The 19,700-nt window shown below is 53.2% G+C and overlaps 3 protein-coding genes across 3 annotated transcripts; all 3 read right to left on the bottom strand.

Annotated features, from left to right (window-relative positions):
- Window positions 1-627: 627 nt before the first annotated feature.
- On the bottom strand, window positions 628-2,581 carry LOC125945679 (skin secretory protein xP2-like). The gene has a single exon (XM_049667909.1). The coding sequence runs from the start codon at window positions 2,431-2,433 to the stop codon at window positions 628-630; it is 1,806 nt and encodes a 601-aa protein (XP_049523866.1). The 5' UTR covers window positions 2,434-2,581.
- On the bottom strand, window positions 2,581-5,138 carry LOC125945678 (calphotin-like; the record flags this gene model as incomplete). Its single annotated transcript, XM_049667908.1, has 2 exons — window positions 2,581-3,309; window positions 3,413-5,138. Coding segments are annotated over 2 exons (2,454 nt in total), but the record flags the coding sequence as incomplete, so codon positions are not given.
- An 890-nt stretch (window positions 5,139-6,028) lies between these two features.
- Window positions 6,029-15,433, bottom strand: LOC125945677 (skin secretory protein xP2-like). Its single transcript, XM_049667907.1, has 3 exons — window positions 15,341-15,433; window positions 6,150-7,484; window positions 6,029-6,085 (listed from the first exon to the last, which is right to left on the bottom strand). The coding sequence occupies exons 1-3, from the start codon at window positions 15,350-15,352 to the stop codon at window positions 6,029-6,031; spliced, it is 1,404 nt and encodes a 467-aa protein (XP_049523864.1). The 5' UTR covers window positions 15,353-15,433.
- Window positions 15,434-19,700: the final 4,267 nt, after the last annotated feature.

Raw genomic sequence — 19,700 nt, 5'->3', positions numbered from 1 at the left:
AGCGCTTTTTTGAAGATAGTCATTTTTCTCTCGAATTTTGCACAATGAATAATCTGAGACTGTTGTCGTTCAAAGACGAGGTATAGGAATTCCCCATACGGCACGGGACGAAAATGCAAGAGGCGAAAAAATATACGTTATGACAATGTCATATCATGCTGAATTAAACGCGATAGGGGAAACCAATGAGTCATCCTGGATCGCTCCTCGGAGAAATGCGACTCAACTGGGCCTGTACACCGGCGGTTAAAAAGTGTCCCATAAAGAACGCTAAGTTACTGCACTCTACCTCATCTGGTGACAAAGAAAAAGTGCTTTCGCTGAAATGTCTCTTCTTTGCTTATCGACAATCTAGTTTGCTGAAACTTACTTGCGCAAGCGCAGAGCTCCTGAACAGTGGTTAGAATCAATCGCGAGTAAAATACTCTGTGCAAGCGTCATCTTATTGTAAATATTGACTGCTTTGTCCACGTGCTTGAAGAGTGTGCTGGTTCGCGAAATAAAAGCACCTTCATGTCAGCTTTCGCAAGCCAAAATTTATTGTCGACCTGTACAACTTTATTTCCCTTTCAACAACATCCTCGCGCAACAATATATTAGTATTCAAGAAGGAGCTGAGTAGGCTTCTCACTTCTTCTTCCTCCTGCGAAGCAACTCGATGTATTTCACCTCCCAGCCGGGCTCCGCATCGAGGCCGTTTCCGTACGAGATGGTCTGACCCAGACCAAGACCAGAAGCGAAGAGCTTCTGGTAACTGAGATCGAGCGCCAGCGGGTCTACAACGGCCGCGGCGGGAGCAGCGTGGTGGAAGAGGGCTGCAGCTGGAGCGGCGTGGTGGACCACTGCGCCGGCCGGAGCGGCGTGATGGACTACTGCGTGCTCCTGTTGGACCACTGTCACCGGAGCAGCCTGCTGGACGACGGCCGCCGGAGCGTGGTGAACGAGCGTCTTGACGTGAGGAACAGGGGCGGGAGCCTGCAGCAGGGCCGGAGCTCCGAAGGTGTGTCCGAAACCCAAGCCGGCGCCAAAAGTAGCCAGTGGAGCGGACAGGGCAGCGGTCTTGTAGGCGACGACCTGGGGAGCCGGGGCGACAGCAGGAGCGGCGAGGTGGTGGACCAAAGCTGGCGCCGGAGCGTGGGCGACGGCGACGGCAGGCGCAGCTGGAGCGGTGAAGGCTGGAGCAGCGGGGACAATGTGCTTCACATGGTGGACGGCCGGAGCAGCGTGGTGGAGCACCGAAGCAGCCGGGCCGGCGAAGGTGTGGCCGAAGCCCAGACCAGCTCCGAACGTCGCCAGTGGAGCTGCGAGCGCGGCTTGGCGGTAGGCAACTACGCTGGGCGCTGCCTGAACGTGCTGCACTACGGGGGCGTGTTGGACGAAGGTGGCTGGCGCAGCGGCATGTACTTGCTGGACCAGAGGAGCATGGTGAAAGACAGGGGCAGGTGCGGCAGCCGGAGCAGAGAAGATGTGCTTGACATGAGGCACCGCGGGAGCAGCGAGTGTATGGCCCAAACCGAGACCGGCTCCGAACGTGGCGAGGGGAGCGCCGAGGGCGGCGGTGCGGTAAGCGACTAGGTTGGCTGCCGGAGCGGTGTGGACTAGGGCGGGAGCTGCGGCGAATGCTGGAGCAGCAGCGACAGCCGGAGCGGATACAAACTGCTTCACGTGGTGAACGACAGGAGCAGACTGCAGTACGGCGGGAGCTGGAGCCACTGCTGGCCCAGCGAACACGGCAGGTGCTGGAGCCACAGCGGGAGCGGAAACGAAGTGTTTAACGTGAGGAACGGCCGCTGCGACGGCAGGAGCGTGGTGGACCACAGCTGCCGCCGGAGCGAACGTGTGTCCAAAACCGAGACCAGCGCCGAAAGTAGCCAGCGGAGAGGTCAGAGCGGCAGTGCGGTATGAAAGAGCCGGAGCGGTGTGCTGAACCACTGCTGGAGCGGCGTGATGGACGACCGTTGGAGCAGCCGCTACTGCGACGCGGGGCGCAGAGAAGACTGGGGCCTGCTGGAAGAAACTGGGAGCCGGCGCAGGAGCAGATACAAATTGCTTTACGTGTACGGGAGCTGGCGCTGCCGCAAATGCTGGCGCGGCAAGAGTATGGCCAAAGCCGAGCCCGGCTCCGAATGTTGCCAAAGGAGCGGCGAGAGCCGCGGTACGGTAGGCGATGGCGGGAGCAGCGTGGTGCACAACCGGAGCAGCAGCGGCTACCGTGATGCGTGGGACGTTAAACACAGGTGCGGCTGGGGCGTGGTGAACAAATGATGGCGCAGGAGCTGCGACGACCTGCCTCACGAGTGGAGCGTGGTGGACTACAGCCGTAGCAGGTGCAGGAGCACTTACGAAATGCTTAACGTGAACCGGAGCCTGTGTCAAAAATGGCGCGGCGGGTGCAGCAAGAGTGTGACCAAGACCGAGTCCAGCACCGAACATCGCCAGCGGCGCCGCAAGAGCAGCAGTACGGTAGGCGACGGCAGGAGCCGCGTGGTGGACTAGTGTAGCTGCAGGCGCTGGAGCAGCAATGGCGTACTGTGGAGCAGCGTGATGGACCACGGCTGGTGCTGGAGCAGACACGAATTGTTTAACGTGCAAAGGCGCGGGAGCGGCAACAGCTGAACTGTGGAGCAGCGTGATGGACTACGGCCGGTGCGGCAGCTGACACAAACTGTTTAACGTGCACGGGCGCTGGTGCAGCAAACGCTGGAGCGCCAAAAGTATGACCGAATCCCAGACCTGCTCCGAAGGTCGCTAAAGGAGCGGCGAGGGCGGCGGTGCGGTAAGCGACGGCGGGAGCGGCGTGATGGACAACAGTTGGTGCTGGTGCGGCTAACGTGACACGTGGAGTGGCAAATACAGGCGCAGCCGGGGCAGCTACCGCGAAGCGTTGCGCTGCGAACGCTGGTTGTGCGTGGTGCACAACCGTTGGTGCGGGAGCGGACACAAACTGTTTAACATGCACGGGCGCAGGGGCAGCAAATGCTGGAGCAGCGAGCGTGTGGCCAAAACCAAGACCCGCTCCAAAGGTCGCCACTGGAGCTGCGAGGGCGGCGGTGCGGTAAGCGACGGCGGGAGCGGCGTGATGGACAACAGCTGGTGCTGGTGCGGCCACCGTAAAACGCGGAGCAGCGAATACAGGCGCAGCTGGGGCAGCTACCGTGAAGCGTGGTGCGGCGAACGCTGGAGCGGCGTGGTGAACAACCGTTGGTGCGGGAGCGGACACAAACTGTTTAACATGCACGGGCGCGGGGGCAGCAAATGCTGGAGCAGCGAGTGTGTGGCCGAAGCCAAGACCAGCTCCAAAGGTCGCCACTGGAGCGTGAAGGGCAGCAGTGCGGTAAGCGACAGCGGGAGCAGCATGATGGACAAGAGCTGGTGCTGGCGCGGCCACCGTAACACGCGGAGCGGCGAATACAGGCGCAGCGGGGGCAGCTACCGCGAAGCGTGGTGCGGCGAACGCTGGAGCCGGCGTGGTGAACAACCGTTGGTGCGGGAGCGGACACAAACTGTTTAACATGCACGGGCGCGGGGGCAGCAAATGCTGGAGCAGCGAGTGTATGGCCGAAGCCAAGACCAGCTCCAAAGGTCGCCACTGGAGCGTGAAGGGCAGCAGTGCGGTAAGCGACAGCGGGAGCGGCATGATGGACAACAGCCTGTGCTGGGGCGGCCACCGTAACACGCGGAGCGGCGAATACAGGCGCCGCGGGGGCAGCTACCGTGAATCGTGGTGCGGCGAACGCGGGAGCGGCGTGGTGAACAACCGTTGGAGCGGGAGCGGACACAAACTGTTTAACATGCACGGGCGCAGGGGCAGCAAAAGCTGGAGCACCAAAAGTATGACCGAATCCTAGACCCGCTCCAAAGGTCGCTACTGGAGCGGCAAGGGCAGCAGTGCGGTAAGCGACGGCGGGAGCGGCATGATGGACAACAGCCGGTGCTGGTGCGGCCACTGTGAAACGCGGAGTGGAAAATACAGGCGCAGCTGGGGCAGCTACCGTGAAGCGTGGTGCTGCGAATGCTGGTTGTGCGTGGTGAACAACCGTTGGTGCGGGAGCTGACACAAACTGTTTAACATGCACGGGTGCGGGGGCAGCAAATGCTGGAGCAGCGAGTGTGTGGCCAAAGCCAAGACCCGCTCCAAAGGTTGCCACTGGAGCTTGAAGTGCAGCAGTGCGGTAAGCGACAGCGGGAGCGGCATGATGGACAACAGCCGGTGCTGGTGCGGCCACCGTGAAACGCGGAGCGGCAAATACAGGCGCAGCTGGGGCAGCTACCGTGAAGCGTGGTGCTGCGAACGCTGGTTGTGCGTGGTGAACAACCGTTGGTGCGGGAGCTGACACAAACTGTTTAACATGCACGGGTGCGGGGGCAGCAAATGCTGGAGCAGCGAGTGTGTGGCCAAAGCCAAGACCCGCTCCAAAGGTTGCCACTGGAGCTTGAAGTGCAGCAGTGCGGTAAGCGACAGCGGGAGCGGCATGATGGACAACAGCCGGTGCTGGTGCCGCCACCGTGAAACGCGGAGCGGCAAATACAGGCGCAGCAGGGCCAGCTACCGTAAAGCGTGGTGCTGCGAACGCTGGAGCAGCGTGGTGAACAACCGTTGGTGCGGGAGCTGACACAAACTGTTTAACGTGCACGGGCGCTGCTGCAGCAAAAGCTGGAGCGCCAAAAGTATGACCGAATCCTAGACCCGCTCCAAAGGTCGCTACTGGAGCGGCAAGGGCAGCAGTGCGGTAAGCCACGGCGGGAGCGGCATGATGGACAATAGCTGGTGCTGGTGCGGCCACCGTGACACGCGGAGCGGCAAATACAGGCGCAGCCGGGGCAGCTACCGCGAAGCGTGGTGCTGCGAACGCTGGTGCAGCGTGATGAACAACCGTTGGTGCGGGAGCGGACACGAACTGTTTAACGTGCACGGGCGCTGGGGCTGCAAAAGCTGGAGCAGCGAGGGTGTGACCAAAGCCAAGGCCTGCTCCAAAGGTTGCTACTGGAGCGTGAAGGGCAGCAGTGCGGTAAGCGACAGCGGGAGGGGCATGATGGACAACAGCCGGTGCTGGTGCGGCCACCGTGACACGCGGAGCAGCGAATACAGGCGCAGCGGGGGCAGCTACCGTGAAGCGTGGTGCTGCGAACGCTGGTTGTGCGTGGTGAACAACCGCTGGTGCGGGAGCTGACACAAACTGTTTAACATGCACGGGCGCGGGGGCAGCAAATGCTGGTCCAGCGAGTGTGTGGCCGAAGCCAAGACCAGCTCCAAAGGTCGCCACTGGAGCGTGAAGGGCAGCAGTGCGGTAAGCGACAGCGGGAGCGGCATGATGAACAACAGCCGGTGCTGGCGCCGCCACCGTAACACGCGGAGCGGCGAATACAGGCGCAGCGGGGGCAGCTACCGCGAATCGTGGTGCGGCGAACGCTGGAGCGGCGTGGTGAACAACCGTTGGTGCGGGAGCGGACACAAACTGTTTAACATGCACGGGCGCGGGGGCAGCAAACGCTGGGGCAGCGAGTGTGTGGCCAAAGCCAAGACCCGCTCCAAAGGTCGCCACTGGAGCTTGAAGGGCAGCAGTGCGGTAAGCGACTGCGGGAGCGGCATGATGGACAACAGCCGGGGCTTGTGCGGCCACCGTGAAACGCGGAGCGGCGAATACAGGCGCAGCTGGGGCAGCTACCGCGAAGCGTGGTGCGGCGAACGCTGGAGCAGCGTGGTGAACAACCGTTGGTGCAGGAGCGGACACAAACTGTTTAACGTGCACCGGCGCGGGGGCTGCAAAAGCTGGAGCAGCGAGTGTGTGGCCAAAGCCAAGACCTGCTCCAAAGGTTGCCACTGGAGCAGCAAGAGCAGCACTTCGGTAAGCGACTGCGGGAGCTGGAGCAGCTACTGCAAATCTAGGAGCGGCGAATGCTGGAGCTGCGTGATGGACGAAAGCCGGCGCTGGCGCCGACACGAACTGCTTAACATGCACAGGCGCAGGAGCAGCAACGGCTGGAGCGGCAAGCGTGTGACCGAAGCCGAGACCCGCGCCGAAGGTCGCTAGAGGAGCGCCGATAGCAGCTGAGCGGTACGCGACTGCAGGTGCGGCGTGTTGGACTACAGTTGGAGTGGGAAGGGCAAGCGGACGGAAAACGGCTGGTGCGGGAGCCGCAACCCTAACGGCAGGCGCAGCGTGATGGACAAAAGCCGGAGCAGGCGCCGCTACAGCTACCCGCGGAGCGGCGAACGTGTGACCAAAACCGAGACCAGCTCCAAAAGTTGCGAGTGGAGCTGCAACCGCCGCGGTACGATAGCTGACAGCAGGCGCAGCGTGTTGAACGAGCGTCGCAGCAGGTGCTGGAGCGGCGACCGGGAAGCGCGGCACAGCAAATGCAGGAGCGGGAGCAGAGACAAACTGCTTGACGTGAACAGGCGCAGGTGCTGCGAAGGCAGGAGCAGCCAGGGTGTGTCCGAACCCAAGTCCTGCTCCGAAAGTAGCTACAGGAGCCGCTGCGGCAGCGGCGCGGTAGGAAATTGCCGGAGCAGGGAAGGCAACTTGACGGAAACCGAATGCAGGAGCTGGAGCTGCTGCAACGGTCACGCGAGGAGCGCTAAAGACCGGCGCAGCATGTTGAACGACGGCCGGAGCTGGCGCAGGGACGATGTGCTTGACGTGGACAGGTGCTTGCTGGACGAAGGTCGGAGCCGGTGCCTGTACAGCGAACTGCCTTAGGACTGGGGCCTGTTGAACGAAGGTCGCGGGAGCTGGGGCTGAGAATATCTGTTTGACGTGTACGGGAGCCTGATGCACGACCGCCGGAGCTGGAGCGGCCACGGCAACCTGTCGGTAGGCTGGTGCTTGCTGGACGAACGTTGGCGCAGCTGCCGCGACAGCGACCTGTCTTACGACGGGCGCCTGTTGTACAAAAGTGGGCGCAGGGGCTGATACGAAATGCTTGATGTGGACAGGTGCCTGCTGGACGACTGCTGGCGCTGGCGCAGCGGCAACGAACTGCCTGAGCGGAACTGGCGCGGCGGCGGGAACGATGTGCTTCACATGGACTCCACCTCCTGGCGCAGGTCCGACCAGGGTTTGGCCCACGGCTGGTACGGCCGCATGTGCCGCGTAGGACACGGGCTGCGCTACGCGGAATCTAACCGGAGCCGACTGGAAGAAAGACGGCCGAACTTGGGCCACGGCAGGGCCATGGCTGACGAATGCCGCCGCCGGTGCTGCGCCTCCTAGGAGGCCTCGGAAGGCAACTGGTGCCGCCTGGTGGTAAGCGAAGTTTGCAGCGGGCGCAGCGGCTACGGTCACGGTAGGCCTCGCTACTGCCACAGGCGCTGCCTGTTGCACGAACGTGGGGGCCGGCGCAGGCCTGTATGCGAGGTTTGCCGGGTAGGCTGTGCCGACGGCTACTCCGGTGGGCGCGGCGGGCTGGAGAATGGCGGCGCCACCTCCGTGGAGGAATCCTGCGAAGGCGCTACTGGACAGGCCCAAGAGTACGATGATGCACTGCGTGAAAGATTGCGCTGTATTAGTATTCCGCTGGCACCAAATCTTGCACCACAGCAACTACTCAAAGTGCCACTGTGAATTCTACTATATAGACGCGACGACAGCAACCTCCTGCCGGGCCTGTGTACTATGTAAATCAAATAATCATAAAGGTATTTAGATTGACGATTTACGCAACCAGCAGTACTTATCAGCTTATATTCAAAGCACGTTTTTTTCACACGTTCTTACTAAATGATGGCTACAGACTCGAACATATCTCATCAGGGCAATGCTTCATGAAATGCATTAGAGGTTTATAAAACATCTACAATACGCAATAATTAAGTTATTTGCACTGGATAGCGTTTATAACAAATACCTGCATTTTAATGACTCGAGGTGGTAATTAGACGAGTACTTAAGGAAATTAGGCCAAATACATTTCAACCAATTGAGCCTTGCGAGTATTTCCAATTCCAGACTTGAAGCCTGTCGTTCGAGTAGTTTATAACCGTTTCCAGACATGCCAAAAAGTCCACGCTGCTCATCTACGCTGCTTAGTGAATTCCAGCCAATGTTACCTTGAATACCCTAAACAAAACTTGGAGGATGCTCAAGCTTCGCCTTTAATAGTGGAACGCGATAGCATTCAAAGATCCCTGAGTACTATTCACGCTTCCCGGCAACTGCAGCTTATGTAACCATGGCGTTTTCCTGAAACCGCTGGAGGCGAACGCTATACACGAAGGCGACCTTTCTGGTTCTTATTTTTTTCTTTCCCTCCACCGCGGGTGCCTCCGCTGCCGCAATATGCGCGGAGGCGAGCGCCATTTGGATGGTGTCGCAAGGAACCGAGCGAGTGCGCCGCTCCTACAGGCCTCAAACGGCAGCTGGAAAATTGGTTTGTATTTGAGTTTCCGCGTAACGGAATTATGTTTTCTCGTATATTCAAATTGCATGCCGACGCTATCACGTCTACAGGCTGTGTGTAAGTCGAACATTACGAATTTCTGACGCATTTTACCACGAGAAATTCAATTAGTTCAGCAGCGCCTTTGAGCCACGCGGAGCGCCTACATGTGTGGTTCGGGATGATCATTCTCTAACGGACAACGCCGCCGACGCCGACACCGACACCGGATTTCCTGCGACACGGGGCTCTTAACGCGCGTTAAAACTGCCGATGAGCGCAACATTCACACCTTTAACTGCTCTCTACGAATAACGTAACTGTTTAGCCTCCCCGTTGCTGGCTTGATGCTTTCCTGACGACGAGGCATAAACAGTCATGTCATTCATTGGCATTTGCTAAGAGAGACGCAGTTGCGCTCTTAGGCAGTTTAATTTTGGTATTCTAGGGGACATTGGTAGTAATTTAGGGCACTGCATAAATCAGAAGCGTGAAATTTTTGCATGTCTCGAATGGTTACGAGCGCCTCGAATGGCAAGTTTGAAACCTCAGGTCAGGATCAATCACGCTGCTCTTTCAGTCAAAAAGGTATTCACTGTAATTTGCATATTAACTTGTATAATTTGCGTCCCGATTTACTATATCAGTATGCTATTGTGGTCGAAAATGATCGCGAGGAAATCGTTTAGTTATCGCGTACTCCTCATGTTTCGGGAATTCCGAACACATTTTCCGTAATAGGTATAAAAACATCGAAGTTTGTAAGCGATTGCAATGAACCTACCAATACTACTAAATAGATTAAATAGCGAAGTGTTTCAATTGGATAACACTTCCTTTAAAACAATTCATAGTTACTTTAATATAAGGTAGAGAAAGATCTTCGAATGTTTTTTTCCTTTTTCGTTCTGTGCAAAAAATTGTTTTCATCTGGTGCTTTTCTTTTTTTTTTTGACAAGAGCAGTATGTTTGCGTTTTTTTTCTTTCTTGCTCTGCATGAAGCAGAAATTTATTTGTATTATAATATACACCCTGTGCTTTTTCTTTTGCGTCTCTGTACAAGATTGCATTTGTATATGTAGGATTACATGATTGTATTTCATGAATTCCTGTAAAATTGTATGTGGTTGTATTCTTCGTACGTAACTTTTGTTATTTGCGCATTCTTGTATATTTTCTCAAACGTTACAGGCTCGTTGTGTTTATGTCAGTGCTGTGAACGCCAATGCGGGAGCCTGCGTATTTGTCAAGCTGTCGAAATTGCAGCTTTTTCCACACGCCTCCTTCGTATCATTACGCTGTACTCATGTGAAAAATAAAAATCGTTGTCATATTGCAAATGAATTGTGAAACTACTTTCAATAGTTTTATACGCTGTGGACATGTTTTCTGTCTGAGTGTCTGCAAGTAACATTTCTTCGAACGGCCCATTATAACACCTGTGCACAATGACGAGACTATTAGAACCATGTGGGCGTTCACCTGATATATAATTGAGTCCTAATTTCTCTCAATTCCTTTATGAGAAGCACAGATTGCATGTAAGGAAGTACGCAAGCGAGACTGGGAGGGGGGGGGGGGGCGGGGGTGTACGTGAGATATTGAGACAGGCCCAAGGTGCCCACCTTCCCTATCCTATATCATCCTCTACTTGCCCACACTTATGTATTGTCCGTGCTGCTATACACGTTGCTGGGAATAATGTATTCTCCTAAAATATCTGCCCTTTCGCCTTCATGCACCTAATCATAAGAATGGCCTTCGCGAAAAGCACTCATATAATAGAACGCAGAAAAAATGTAAGCAAATCGAGCCACAGCCGGGTAAATGTACGGTTTCTATGAATCTTAGTCATCACAGCCCGTAGATTTTGTTATTGTGCTTCTAGGCTAGAACTGAAGCATTCCTTGTACCCATGTAGTAGCCGAAACTTACGAGTAATTTCTCTCGACACAATTGAATTTAAAGAGAATCGTGAGCTTCGATAGTCTCATGATAGCACATTATTAAATTTCATGAACGCGTGAAAAAGAGCAGGATCGGCTTGTGAACGAGAAGCCACAGGTCTATGTAACTGCTCTGTACAAGTTCATAGAAGCATCCTGATGTATTTCTCAAGGTATTCACGTATGCCTCCTGTATTCCTTGATTACTGAATACCTCCATGACTGCTGGTGCCTCTACTGAATCAAATGTCATTTCGTAATCCATAAAAGGCATATAGAAAGGTTGATTGTACTGCGCAGATTTTTCAGTTAGCTCTTTGGGGACATGGACGTGCTTCATTATAGATGATTATAGAATAACCCTTCCTGAAGCCAGCCCATTCTCTTGGTTGATTGAAGTTAAGTTTTTGCTCTTATTCTACTGGAAATTACGTTGCTGAATATTTTGCGCGATAACGAAATCAAGCTAATGCGCCTCTAATTCTTCAATTCGTTAATGTCTCGCTTCTGGCGGCTTAGTATAACGCTGGCATTCTTCCAGCTCTATCGTACACTTGAAATCTTGAGGCATTGCGTATAAAGGGCCACAAGCTTTTCCAGCATACTATCTTCCCCATCTTTGATTAAATCGACTGCTATGCCATTTTCTCCTGCCGCTCAGCGCCCTTATAACTTCATCGCCAGATATATCAGGAACCTCTGTATCCTGTTCATCACTACTTCCAATGAAAGTCGCGTGGCTACTCTGTGTACCATACAAGTCAGCATAGAATCCTTCTGCTGCTTTTTACTATATCATCAAAATGGCTGATGACATTACCCTGTTCGTGCTTCGTCATTTCTTTATTAGGTCCTCTGTTACATTGGAGGGTGTTACTTTACTTGGTGCTTACTTGGTGATCCTGCACTATGCTGGGATCAGCAGAGTGCATGAAACCTATTTCCTTTCTTGTTTCTCCTTTAGGGCTTTTCCCGGTGCACTTCCTGCTACGGCGCTTCCTGAAGAAGGTATTCATTATTCGGAGTCTATTCTCTTCCGCGAATTATACCAATATTTCTCCTCTGCTATTTCTAGAATCGATGCCGCAGTTGCCAGGTGGTTGTCCCCCAGCCTGCTTTTTGGCCTTTTTTTGCATTGAAGTCACCCATGACTTCAGTATACGGTTTTTGTACCATTCTCAATGGTAATTCAACATCTTCATAAAGCTGTTCTACTTCTTCATCATCATTACTTGGAGGTTGGAGAGTAGGCTTGTACTACCTTTAACCTATATATCCTATCAGTCAGCGGAATGCAACGCCATTGACACAGCCATGTTTTGCCAGCCTTTCCTTCGACCAAGCAGCGCGACGGATATTCAAGATGCTCTTGTATTATTTGTATTACTAAACAGCATAATTTAGTTGCCCGAAAACCCCTTCGGTCACGCGCATAGTGGGTTGTGCGCTCTTAACAAATTAACGGAACACCCTCGGCGTAGGGTGCTGCTTGCGAGCCTTATGCCACTCCCTTTCAAAGGGGAAGATCATATCCCCACAGCCGCACCCACCTCCACTACCACGAGTTCAGTGATCCCAGTATTTCTATTAAGGCTAATTCGAAGCTACGTGAAGAGCAATAGACAGTGGATGTTTTGCAACAACTACATATTGCGGCGATCATCTGTAGCAATTCCTTTGAGTCGTGCAGTGTCGCAGGCGAAGATATCTCCGAAAAGATATCCAGGCCAACCACTGCTTTCAGCTGATATGTACACGCAAGGAAGCGTTCAACAGTAGCGTCGTCGAGGAGCCAGCGTTCAAGAAGAGCAGGGGCCAAATTCAGAACGCTTTTTTTTTTCTTTTCGTAAGTGCTCTTAGTGATCAGGTGGTTGCCTTCGCTAATGATATGTCAAGCACCAGGATTGGCTGAAGTTTTCTCTTAAGAGCAATCCTAGTGTAACAATTTTTTTTTTTTGTAATTACGGCCCAGCTCTTCGAGCAAGTTGGTTATTCATAGATACATTGCGGTGACAATGAGACACACAAATAAGCGCACGTATGCTGCCGGATGTATGACTGTATTCGTCCCTTGGTGATTGTCTTCCAACGCATCCCTGCACACTAGGAAGGAACAATTGCATCCTCCTGTTACCTTGACAAAGTCGCGTCCCTTAGTCAAAACGTTGTCTAACCTGGGGCTTCCCTCGCTCGCGCACTGTTAATCTCTTCAAGCATTCCGTCTTCCTGTGAACGCGATTTATTATTTAGAAGGTTGGGTTTTCTAGATGGGGTGATGAAATCGGAAATTTCCTGGCGCACGTTGAACCAGCTAGCGCAATACACGGGTAATTGGAGACCGCAGGAGAGATGCCTTCGTTCTGCAGTGGACATAAATATAGGCTGATGATAATTATGATGAGCGGGTGAGAGGGAGAGGTTTCGGGTGACATATACTAGCACAGAATTTCAGACGAAGGAATATTAAATGACATTTCGAAGAGATTTTCATGCCAATTCGTTATAGCTAGATTATTATAATGACGCCCATTAAAATCTTTTCATAGGTCTACAGATGCATCTGTTGCACTTTCTCATTGTACACGTATTATTACATATTAACTTCGGCCTCAAGGTATCTGTACAGTTTGTCTCTGGCCATTTTTTGACGGCGGCTAACCTGAACCCGGATGGAGCCTCAGCTAAGCTGCAACGTTCCATAAGAGGTCTAAATGTGCTCGGAGAAGGCACGCCCTCTGCGCTACACGTTGGCACCGACGTTAATGCCAGAGCTTTTGCAATTACCCATTCCGCATAAATCTATGTATTATTTGTCGTTAAAGTAGATTTCCCGTCGTGAAACGTTATTTTTTTTCTACATTTACTTCTTTGCGGTCGTTAGGCTCATGTAAGAATGGTAGGCCAATTTTTAATTTTGTTTTGCGGCTGTTGACGTCATAGCACCAACCATGTTTAGAGACACCCTGTGCTTCGTGTTTTTTTTTTTTTTCCTGTCGACCACGCGGACGCCTCGGGGTTTTGCAACCGGATACTGGAGAGCAAACGTACTGCTGAAATGAACCACACCAGTCAAAGCTACAAAGTAGCTCTGGATGCGTACGTTCGGGCAAACGCTGAGACCGTTCCTCAACAGCAACCTACGAACCTAACCCTGCCGATTGATTTCACTAAACACTTCTTCGAACTAGTGTACGTATATATCGTGCTAGCCAAATGACTCTTGTTCTATCTGAAAGCAGAGGAGGTCACATGGCTGGCGCAGATGCTGTCTTATAGCTTGCGCAAGAGATTCGAAGTCCTATCTGAGGTTTGCCAGGATAGTTGCTGCCTCTGACATTTGATGAGAGGATCGGTAACAACAGTGAAGCAAAATATTTCTGAGCTCTGTTTCCCAAAGACTCCTAGCGTTCAGCCATCGCTATAGACTAATTGTGACGTTGCAGCCTGGCTACGGCATATGGGCATGTAAAGCAAGTCCGATTAAGAATTTCCACCCACATTAGCGGAGCACCATCTTTCATTTGTGGATGATGTAGACAACAGTCGGCTCTATATGAATTACCGATATTGACAGACTTCTTGCGCTCGCATAAGGGTTTATAGCTATTGACAGGTGTGAACGCGAATGTAAGGGGGTCGGCACAGCTGCATTGCCTCTTGACAGCAAGAGTGAGCTAAGCTTTCTTGATACGCAAGGTTTTTCTCAATGAAGCGAGAGATTCTGCAACCTCCGAATGAAATGTGCAAGTTCTATGAGTGGAGAAGAAGCAACTACTGCTATTAGTCGATTCCGGCGTCACCAATCAAAATATACGATGGTATTGACGGCAAAGTAAAATATTGAAGGTCTCCCAAGGAAACTTTCGTTTCGCGTCCGTTGTCGCAAATAAAGCATCATAGAGGTTGTCACACCTTCCTTGTGCTTTTGTGACCCAGAGCGCCTGTACAAATGAAGCCACAGCCACGGGGTAAACAAACGAAACAACGGAGCAAGTGACACGAAGAGAGGAATCGTTGATTCAAGACTGAAGCTTCTCTTGTTTGCCTATGGTAGAGCATTCCAAATCTCCGTCTTCCTGACCATTTCCCGGAGATTTATTGATTCGCATCCTTTCACCGTCTCCATTGAGACCCAAGCCACCATTCGGTGGTGGTCGCCTTGGGCGAACAAACACAGCATATGGATGGTACGTTACTGATAGCGAGCAGAAATACACAGCGTCGATACGTATCATCGGCCAAGTGTCGTCTGGGTTTCATAAACTACGGTCTGGTCAGGGGCCTGCCTAAGTTGTCTATCGCCAAAAACGAAGAATGTTGATTTCAAGGAAACTGCTGCATGAAAAATATATTCCGGTGTCTTTTGAACCTTCTTTGTATAACCAAGGTTTTTTGTTAATCAAATTCCATTGATGTTCATCTTAGATGTGGACATCCCTGCAGGAGCAGCGAGAGTGGACAAACTCTCACTCTTATTATCGAACAGCTGCTATCAAAGCAAATGCCTTGTCAAAGCCTCGGTCACCTCGGTCACGTTATTACAGCAGCTCTATACAGTTGAGGTGCATGAATGCACCGGCTTAAAGTTTAGAAAAGAAAAGCTGTCGACACCCTGTCGGTATGGCACCCACTTCAAAAGTCTACCATGTGCGATCAGTGTTCGCAAGATGTGTACACCTTTCTTTCAGAGCCAAGGCACAACAGCTACCACGCACAGAAAGCGAAAGCACACCGGACTACAAAGCAACTCGCCCGTTACGCCGCGAGTGATCGGAACTAGCACAGGGTTATTCTGACGTCAAGGCAGGCCGCGCGCATTGGGAGCCGAGCCCAGGAAGTCGCTGGCCGTCACTGAAGACGATGACGCAGAGTAATCCATCATGGGCCCAGAACCGCTGGATCACGGACCGCGTCTTCGGGAAGCGACTTGTAGCCGGCTTCGCGGCGCACCATCGCATCAGGAAGTGCCATAGACTACTACTGCAGCATCGCGCGGGGCATGTCCTGGTACTCACGAGGGCCTGCATCCTGAAGTGTGGTGGCTGGTCCCCCCTTGTCCCTAGTGTTGTGGCACTGTTCGAACGGATGGCCTCTGATCCTTGGCACCCCTTCACTTTTATATACCGGCTCGAAAATCAGTCTCCGCGATCGCTGCTCCTCTCTTATACCTCGCCCGTGGAACGCCTCGACGACCGTGCGATGGAAGAGGATCTACGGGGATTCGAAACGACGTCTCTTCTGCTGCCGCCACCCTCCCACACAACACAAATCCGCGCCTGCCCCGTTCTCCTCCACCCCCCCCCCCCCCTTCTCTGCCCCTCCTTCCACGCCGAAGGAACGACGATGTCTCGGAAACGATCACCGGCGACGAAAAGTTTGTCGCATCGTCCTCAACATCGCGGGCGCGCGGAGACGTCGCAGGCAGTGCGCGACGCGCTCTTCCCTCGGCCTGATACCGCCGGCGGCTAATCCGATGAGCGCGAGGTATACTGTAAAGATAAGCCGCGGCTCGTGGAGAGATCTTTCTCCCCGCACGGCGACTCCCTTGGCTTCGAGGAGTCACGATCGGGGGGAGGGGGGGGGGGGGAACACGCCGAGACGCCGCGAGACTTAATTCGGCATTTCCAGGAGCACAACCTCACCCCCCCCCCCCCCCCCCCGTTACATCTTCAAGAGTCCCGCAAGTAAACAGATGCACCGAGGCTGACACCCTCTCCCTAAACGGTGCTGTATGGTTTCGGAGAAGAGGCCGTATTTCGGTGTAATTCGAATTCAGTTCGGATGGAAGGGAAGGCTCTGTTTTTTGCGGTCGGAAGAAGGTTTACAACGGATCTTCGTGCTCGCTCCTTCCTTCGAACCCTTGCTTGCTGCGGGGGAGAGGTGTCACCTAAGCTAGGGGAGAGAGGGTTGCATAGGGGGATGGCAAGCAGGCTAACAACCGCGACGCGTCAACGACCTTGGCTCTAAAGCCGAATCGGGGTTAAAGAGCCCGACGCAAGAAAGTGAAAACGTCTTCACACTCTAACACCAACTACACCGTCAGGGGAATCCGTATACCTCTGGTGCCTGCGGAACAACAGATGGCCGATTACGTGTCTGGAAGCGTGAAGGAGCGTGCGGTTAAGCCTCTCAATGAATGCAGTCAGCAGCCCGTCAGGATCAGTGCCACCTTAGAGAATGACGATTCTCGTGCTTTGTTTTGTTCTACGCAGGAAATAAATCGTTTTGTACGCGCTTCACGCCTCTGCCCTTTTCATCGCCTTCGAGTAACGGCCCTTTCGCAACCAGACATGCTACAAATGGGTCGCCGGTTTGTCGATGCTGTACGTTGTTCATTGCAACAGCGCGCAAGTTCGCTTGATTGAATAGAGTACCGAATTCCGAGTGTCGTTGTGAGCGCGCGTTTAGTTGATAAAAAAGAAACGTGTACTCAAGGACGGTTCGCGTTCCGATAAGAGGTTGCTGCAAGCTGGTTTAGCAGCCTCTGTTACAGAGGCAGCGCGTTTGCTGGAAGAGAGATAAGAGTGTAATTCGATATTCAAAAGTTTCTTGCTATGTTCTTTTCGCTCGACTGATGTCTAGAGTGGAAGCTTATCTTCCCGTAGCTAACATTCGAACTACGGCATTCGAGTTAACACGCGCTCCCTAGGAATTTGCATACACTATGCTTGTAGAACGCGATTGCGGACTACAAATTCAGAAGAACAATATTTGGAACGAATTGAATACACTTGGAATGAATTTTGAAACTACCACCACTTCTGAAATTAGCGCCGCGGAATTTGCAGTAAGAACGTGCTGTTGTTATTCAACTTTCTTTCTTTAGCAAAGTGCCCTGATATGCATTGAAGCTCAAAAATAGCCTGAACAACAGTTGCACATCTTAGGGATGTTTATCTTGAAACTGGTGTCATCCTGAGAATTCCTTCTAAGTAGCGTGGGACTGTGGGGGCCTGGACTGCGGGGCCCCGCAGTCCAGGCCAGCTGGCCTCAGTGCTGGCCAGCCTCAATTAAGATCGGCTAGCCACGGCTCACGCGTTACTCATTCTCCTTGTTAACAGCGGATCTGTTCAAGGTAGAGGTTGATCCCTGTGGAGCGATGGTGTTAGCAGTTTCGGGCGTAGTGGAGAGATTGTGACGTGAGGAGACTAGGGGCCGATAGGGCAAGAAAGAGAGACAGACAGAGAGTGAGAGAAATAAAGGAAACAAAATACACGTTTTTGGCGAGGCGAGACTCGAGCCCGGGTACCCACGGTCTGAAGGCGAACGTCATAACCACTAGGCTATACACCCACGCCTGCAGAACATGCATTTATGGGAGCCATACGATTGCGTTGTACCGACGATTGTAACACATCTTGCTATGGGCGAGAGAAAGAGAAAATGAGAGCGAGAGAGACACAGAGAGATAAAAAGAAAGAGACAGAGAGAGGGGGGAAGGGGCGGGGTTTCAACCCGTGTACTCACGGTTCGAAGGCAAGCGGCATACCCACTAGACTATACATCCGCGCTCGCAGAGCTCCGATTCTTCATCAGATTTCATAAACGTAGAACTGGCTTAATAATTTTTTTTCACCAATGGCTCTGGTGTAAATCATGGTGGCGTTCCCATACTGCCCATCCCTTTGCGAAGGCCACGATGCCACTGGCCTACGGAGGCTTGCAGCGCCGGCACGGCACTCACAACAGCGGGCACACCTTGCAGACTGCTGCACCGAACGAGGATCGGCGGAGCAGGTACCAACCTAAACCTGGCTGGCTTCTCGGAAGCACACCTCGCGAAGATGCGGCAGACCAGCTGGTGCAGCCTCCGAGTTGTCCAGGTCTTGCAGGAACCCGAAGCCCCAAAACCATTCCTTGACAAACACTTGGTCTGGGCTTCTCCCCGGCCTCGTTCTGACGAGGGCACCCAGAAAATCACCAGAAGGTGCAGCCGTACGCTCACTGCCTTGAGACTGCGCAGAGACCGGCGCCAGCCACCTCAGGTGCGCAGGTACCAGATAGGAGAAGATCGCAGATGATGATGATCGTCGCTCGAACGGTGCTGCCACCCGCGACCATTAGCAACTGGCCTTGAAACCCCGCGACCTCACTGGAACACCGCACACCATTTACCAGGTTATCTCGAGCCGTCTGTGGGGAAGTCCGCACACTGCATCACCGAGGGACGCAGCCGCTCTTGAGGTGGTGTCGGCGCCATCGCGCTGATGACGTCAACCGGCCTGTCAGTGCCCTTTTGTAGCGAGAGCTACATTGGCCGTATTCTCGCCGCTTCGCTGTGGCCGGTGGCCGCACCGTGAGCTGAGCCGTTGCCTAGCAACCGCTGAAGCTGGCAGCGCCGCTCGCCGCGCCCTCTGGCATGACGTCAGAGGAGGAGCCGGTGAAACCGCGTTGTGACAACAAAACGGCTGTGGCCGGTGGCCGCACCGCAAGCTGAGCCGGTGCGCAGCAACCGCCGAAGCTGGCAGGGCCGCTCGCCGCGCCATCTGGCATGACGTCATAGGAGGAGCCCGTGAAACCACTTTGCAACAACAGAGGAGGAGCCGGTGTTGCATCGTATATATAGAAGGGGCGGCTCGGTGAGATTTGTCGGCAGATATGGAAAGTGAGTTGGAGAGACTGAAAGAAGCCAGGCTTCGTCGTCCGAACGTAACCAAGAGGAGGCAGCGAGCCGAGGAGACGGAGGAAGAACGAGCCGCACGCCTCGAGAAGCGTCCTAAGTACGAAGCGGCCAGGCGAGTGGATTCAGATGAGGATAGCACCCGAAACGTGTTCAAGTCACTGGACGACAACCCCTTATCCTCCCACCTCACCGACCACCGGGCCGTCCTTGTGGCAATTGAGAAACAAGATGAAGACTTTAAAAAATCCGTTACACTTTAAAAATATCTAGTCTTTAATGTAACCATAACTTAACAAGAGGTAACAACCAAACCTAAACACGCAGACGTACGAAGCTAAACGATAAAAATGTAACCGTATAGAGAACCAAGCTAAACAATAACATTAACCGTACACCCAGGCATAACTGAGTTAAGCCACAGCCAAATTTTTTCAAGCGAAGATTGTATACGCTAGCCTGCGCCGGCGATGTAACGCCAAAAAAACCAGCTGCCCTCAGAGCTGCACAGGCACGCGGCACGTGCCACTAATCATTCCAGCATAGAATTTCACTACTACGGCGTGCCTCATAATCAGAACTGGTTTTTGCACATAAAACTCCAGAAAGAACAAGAAGAATCTGTCGTCGTAATGGGGAGGCCGCGTTTACGACGGTATGATCCATTGCTTAAGGGGTTATGAGCAATTCATTGTCTTACCTAACGGAGAGGTTGATATTTGATGAAATTTCATGGAAATCTTTCTAGAATGAAC

This window comes from Dermacentor silvarum, chromosome 5 (assembly GCF_013339745.2).
Source record: "Dermacentor silvarum isolate Dsil-2018 chromosome 5, BIME_Dsil_1.4, whole genome shotgun sequence".
NCBI lineage: Eukaryota > Metazoa > Arthropoda > Arachnida > Ixodida > Ixodidae > Dermacentor > Dermacentor silvarum.
Note: the sequence above shows the minus strand (reverse complement) of the source record. Positions and strands in the feature narration are given on the sequence as shown.

Coding starts and splice junctions, on each gene's coding strand:
- LOC125945679 (XM_049667909.1), bottom strand. CDS start 2,433: ATGTTCGGTGCTGGACTCGGTCTTGGTCACACTCTTGCTGCACCCGCC.
- LOC125945677 (XM_049667907.1), bottom strand. Junction 6,086..6,149: donor TCCATCACGCTGCGCCTGCC/GTTAGGGTTGCG, acceptor CTCCAACTGTAG/TCCAACACGCCGCACCTGCA.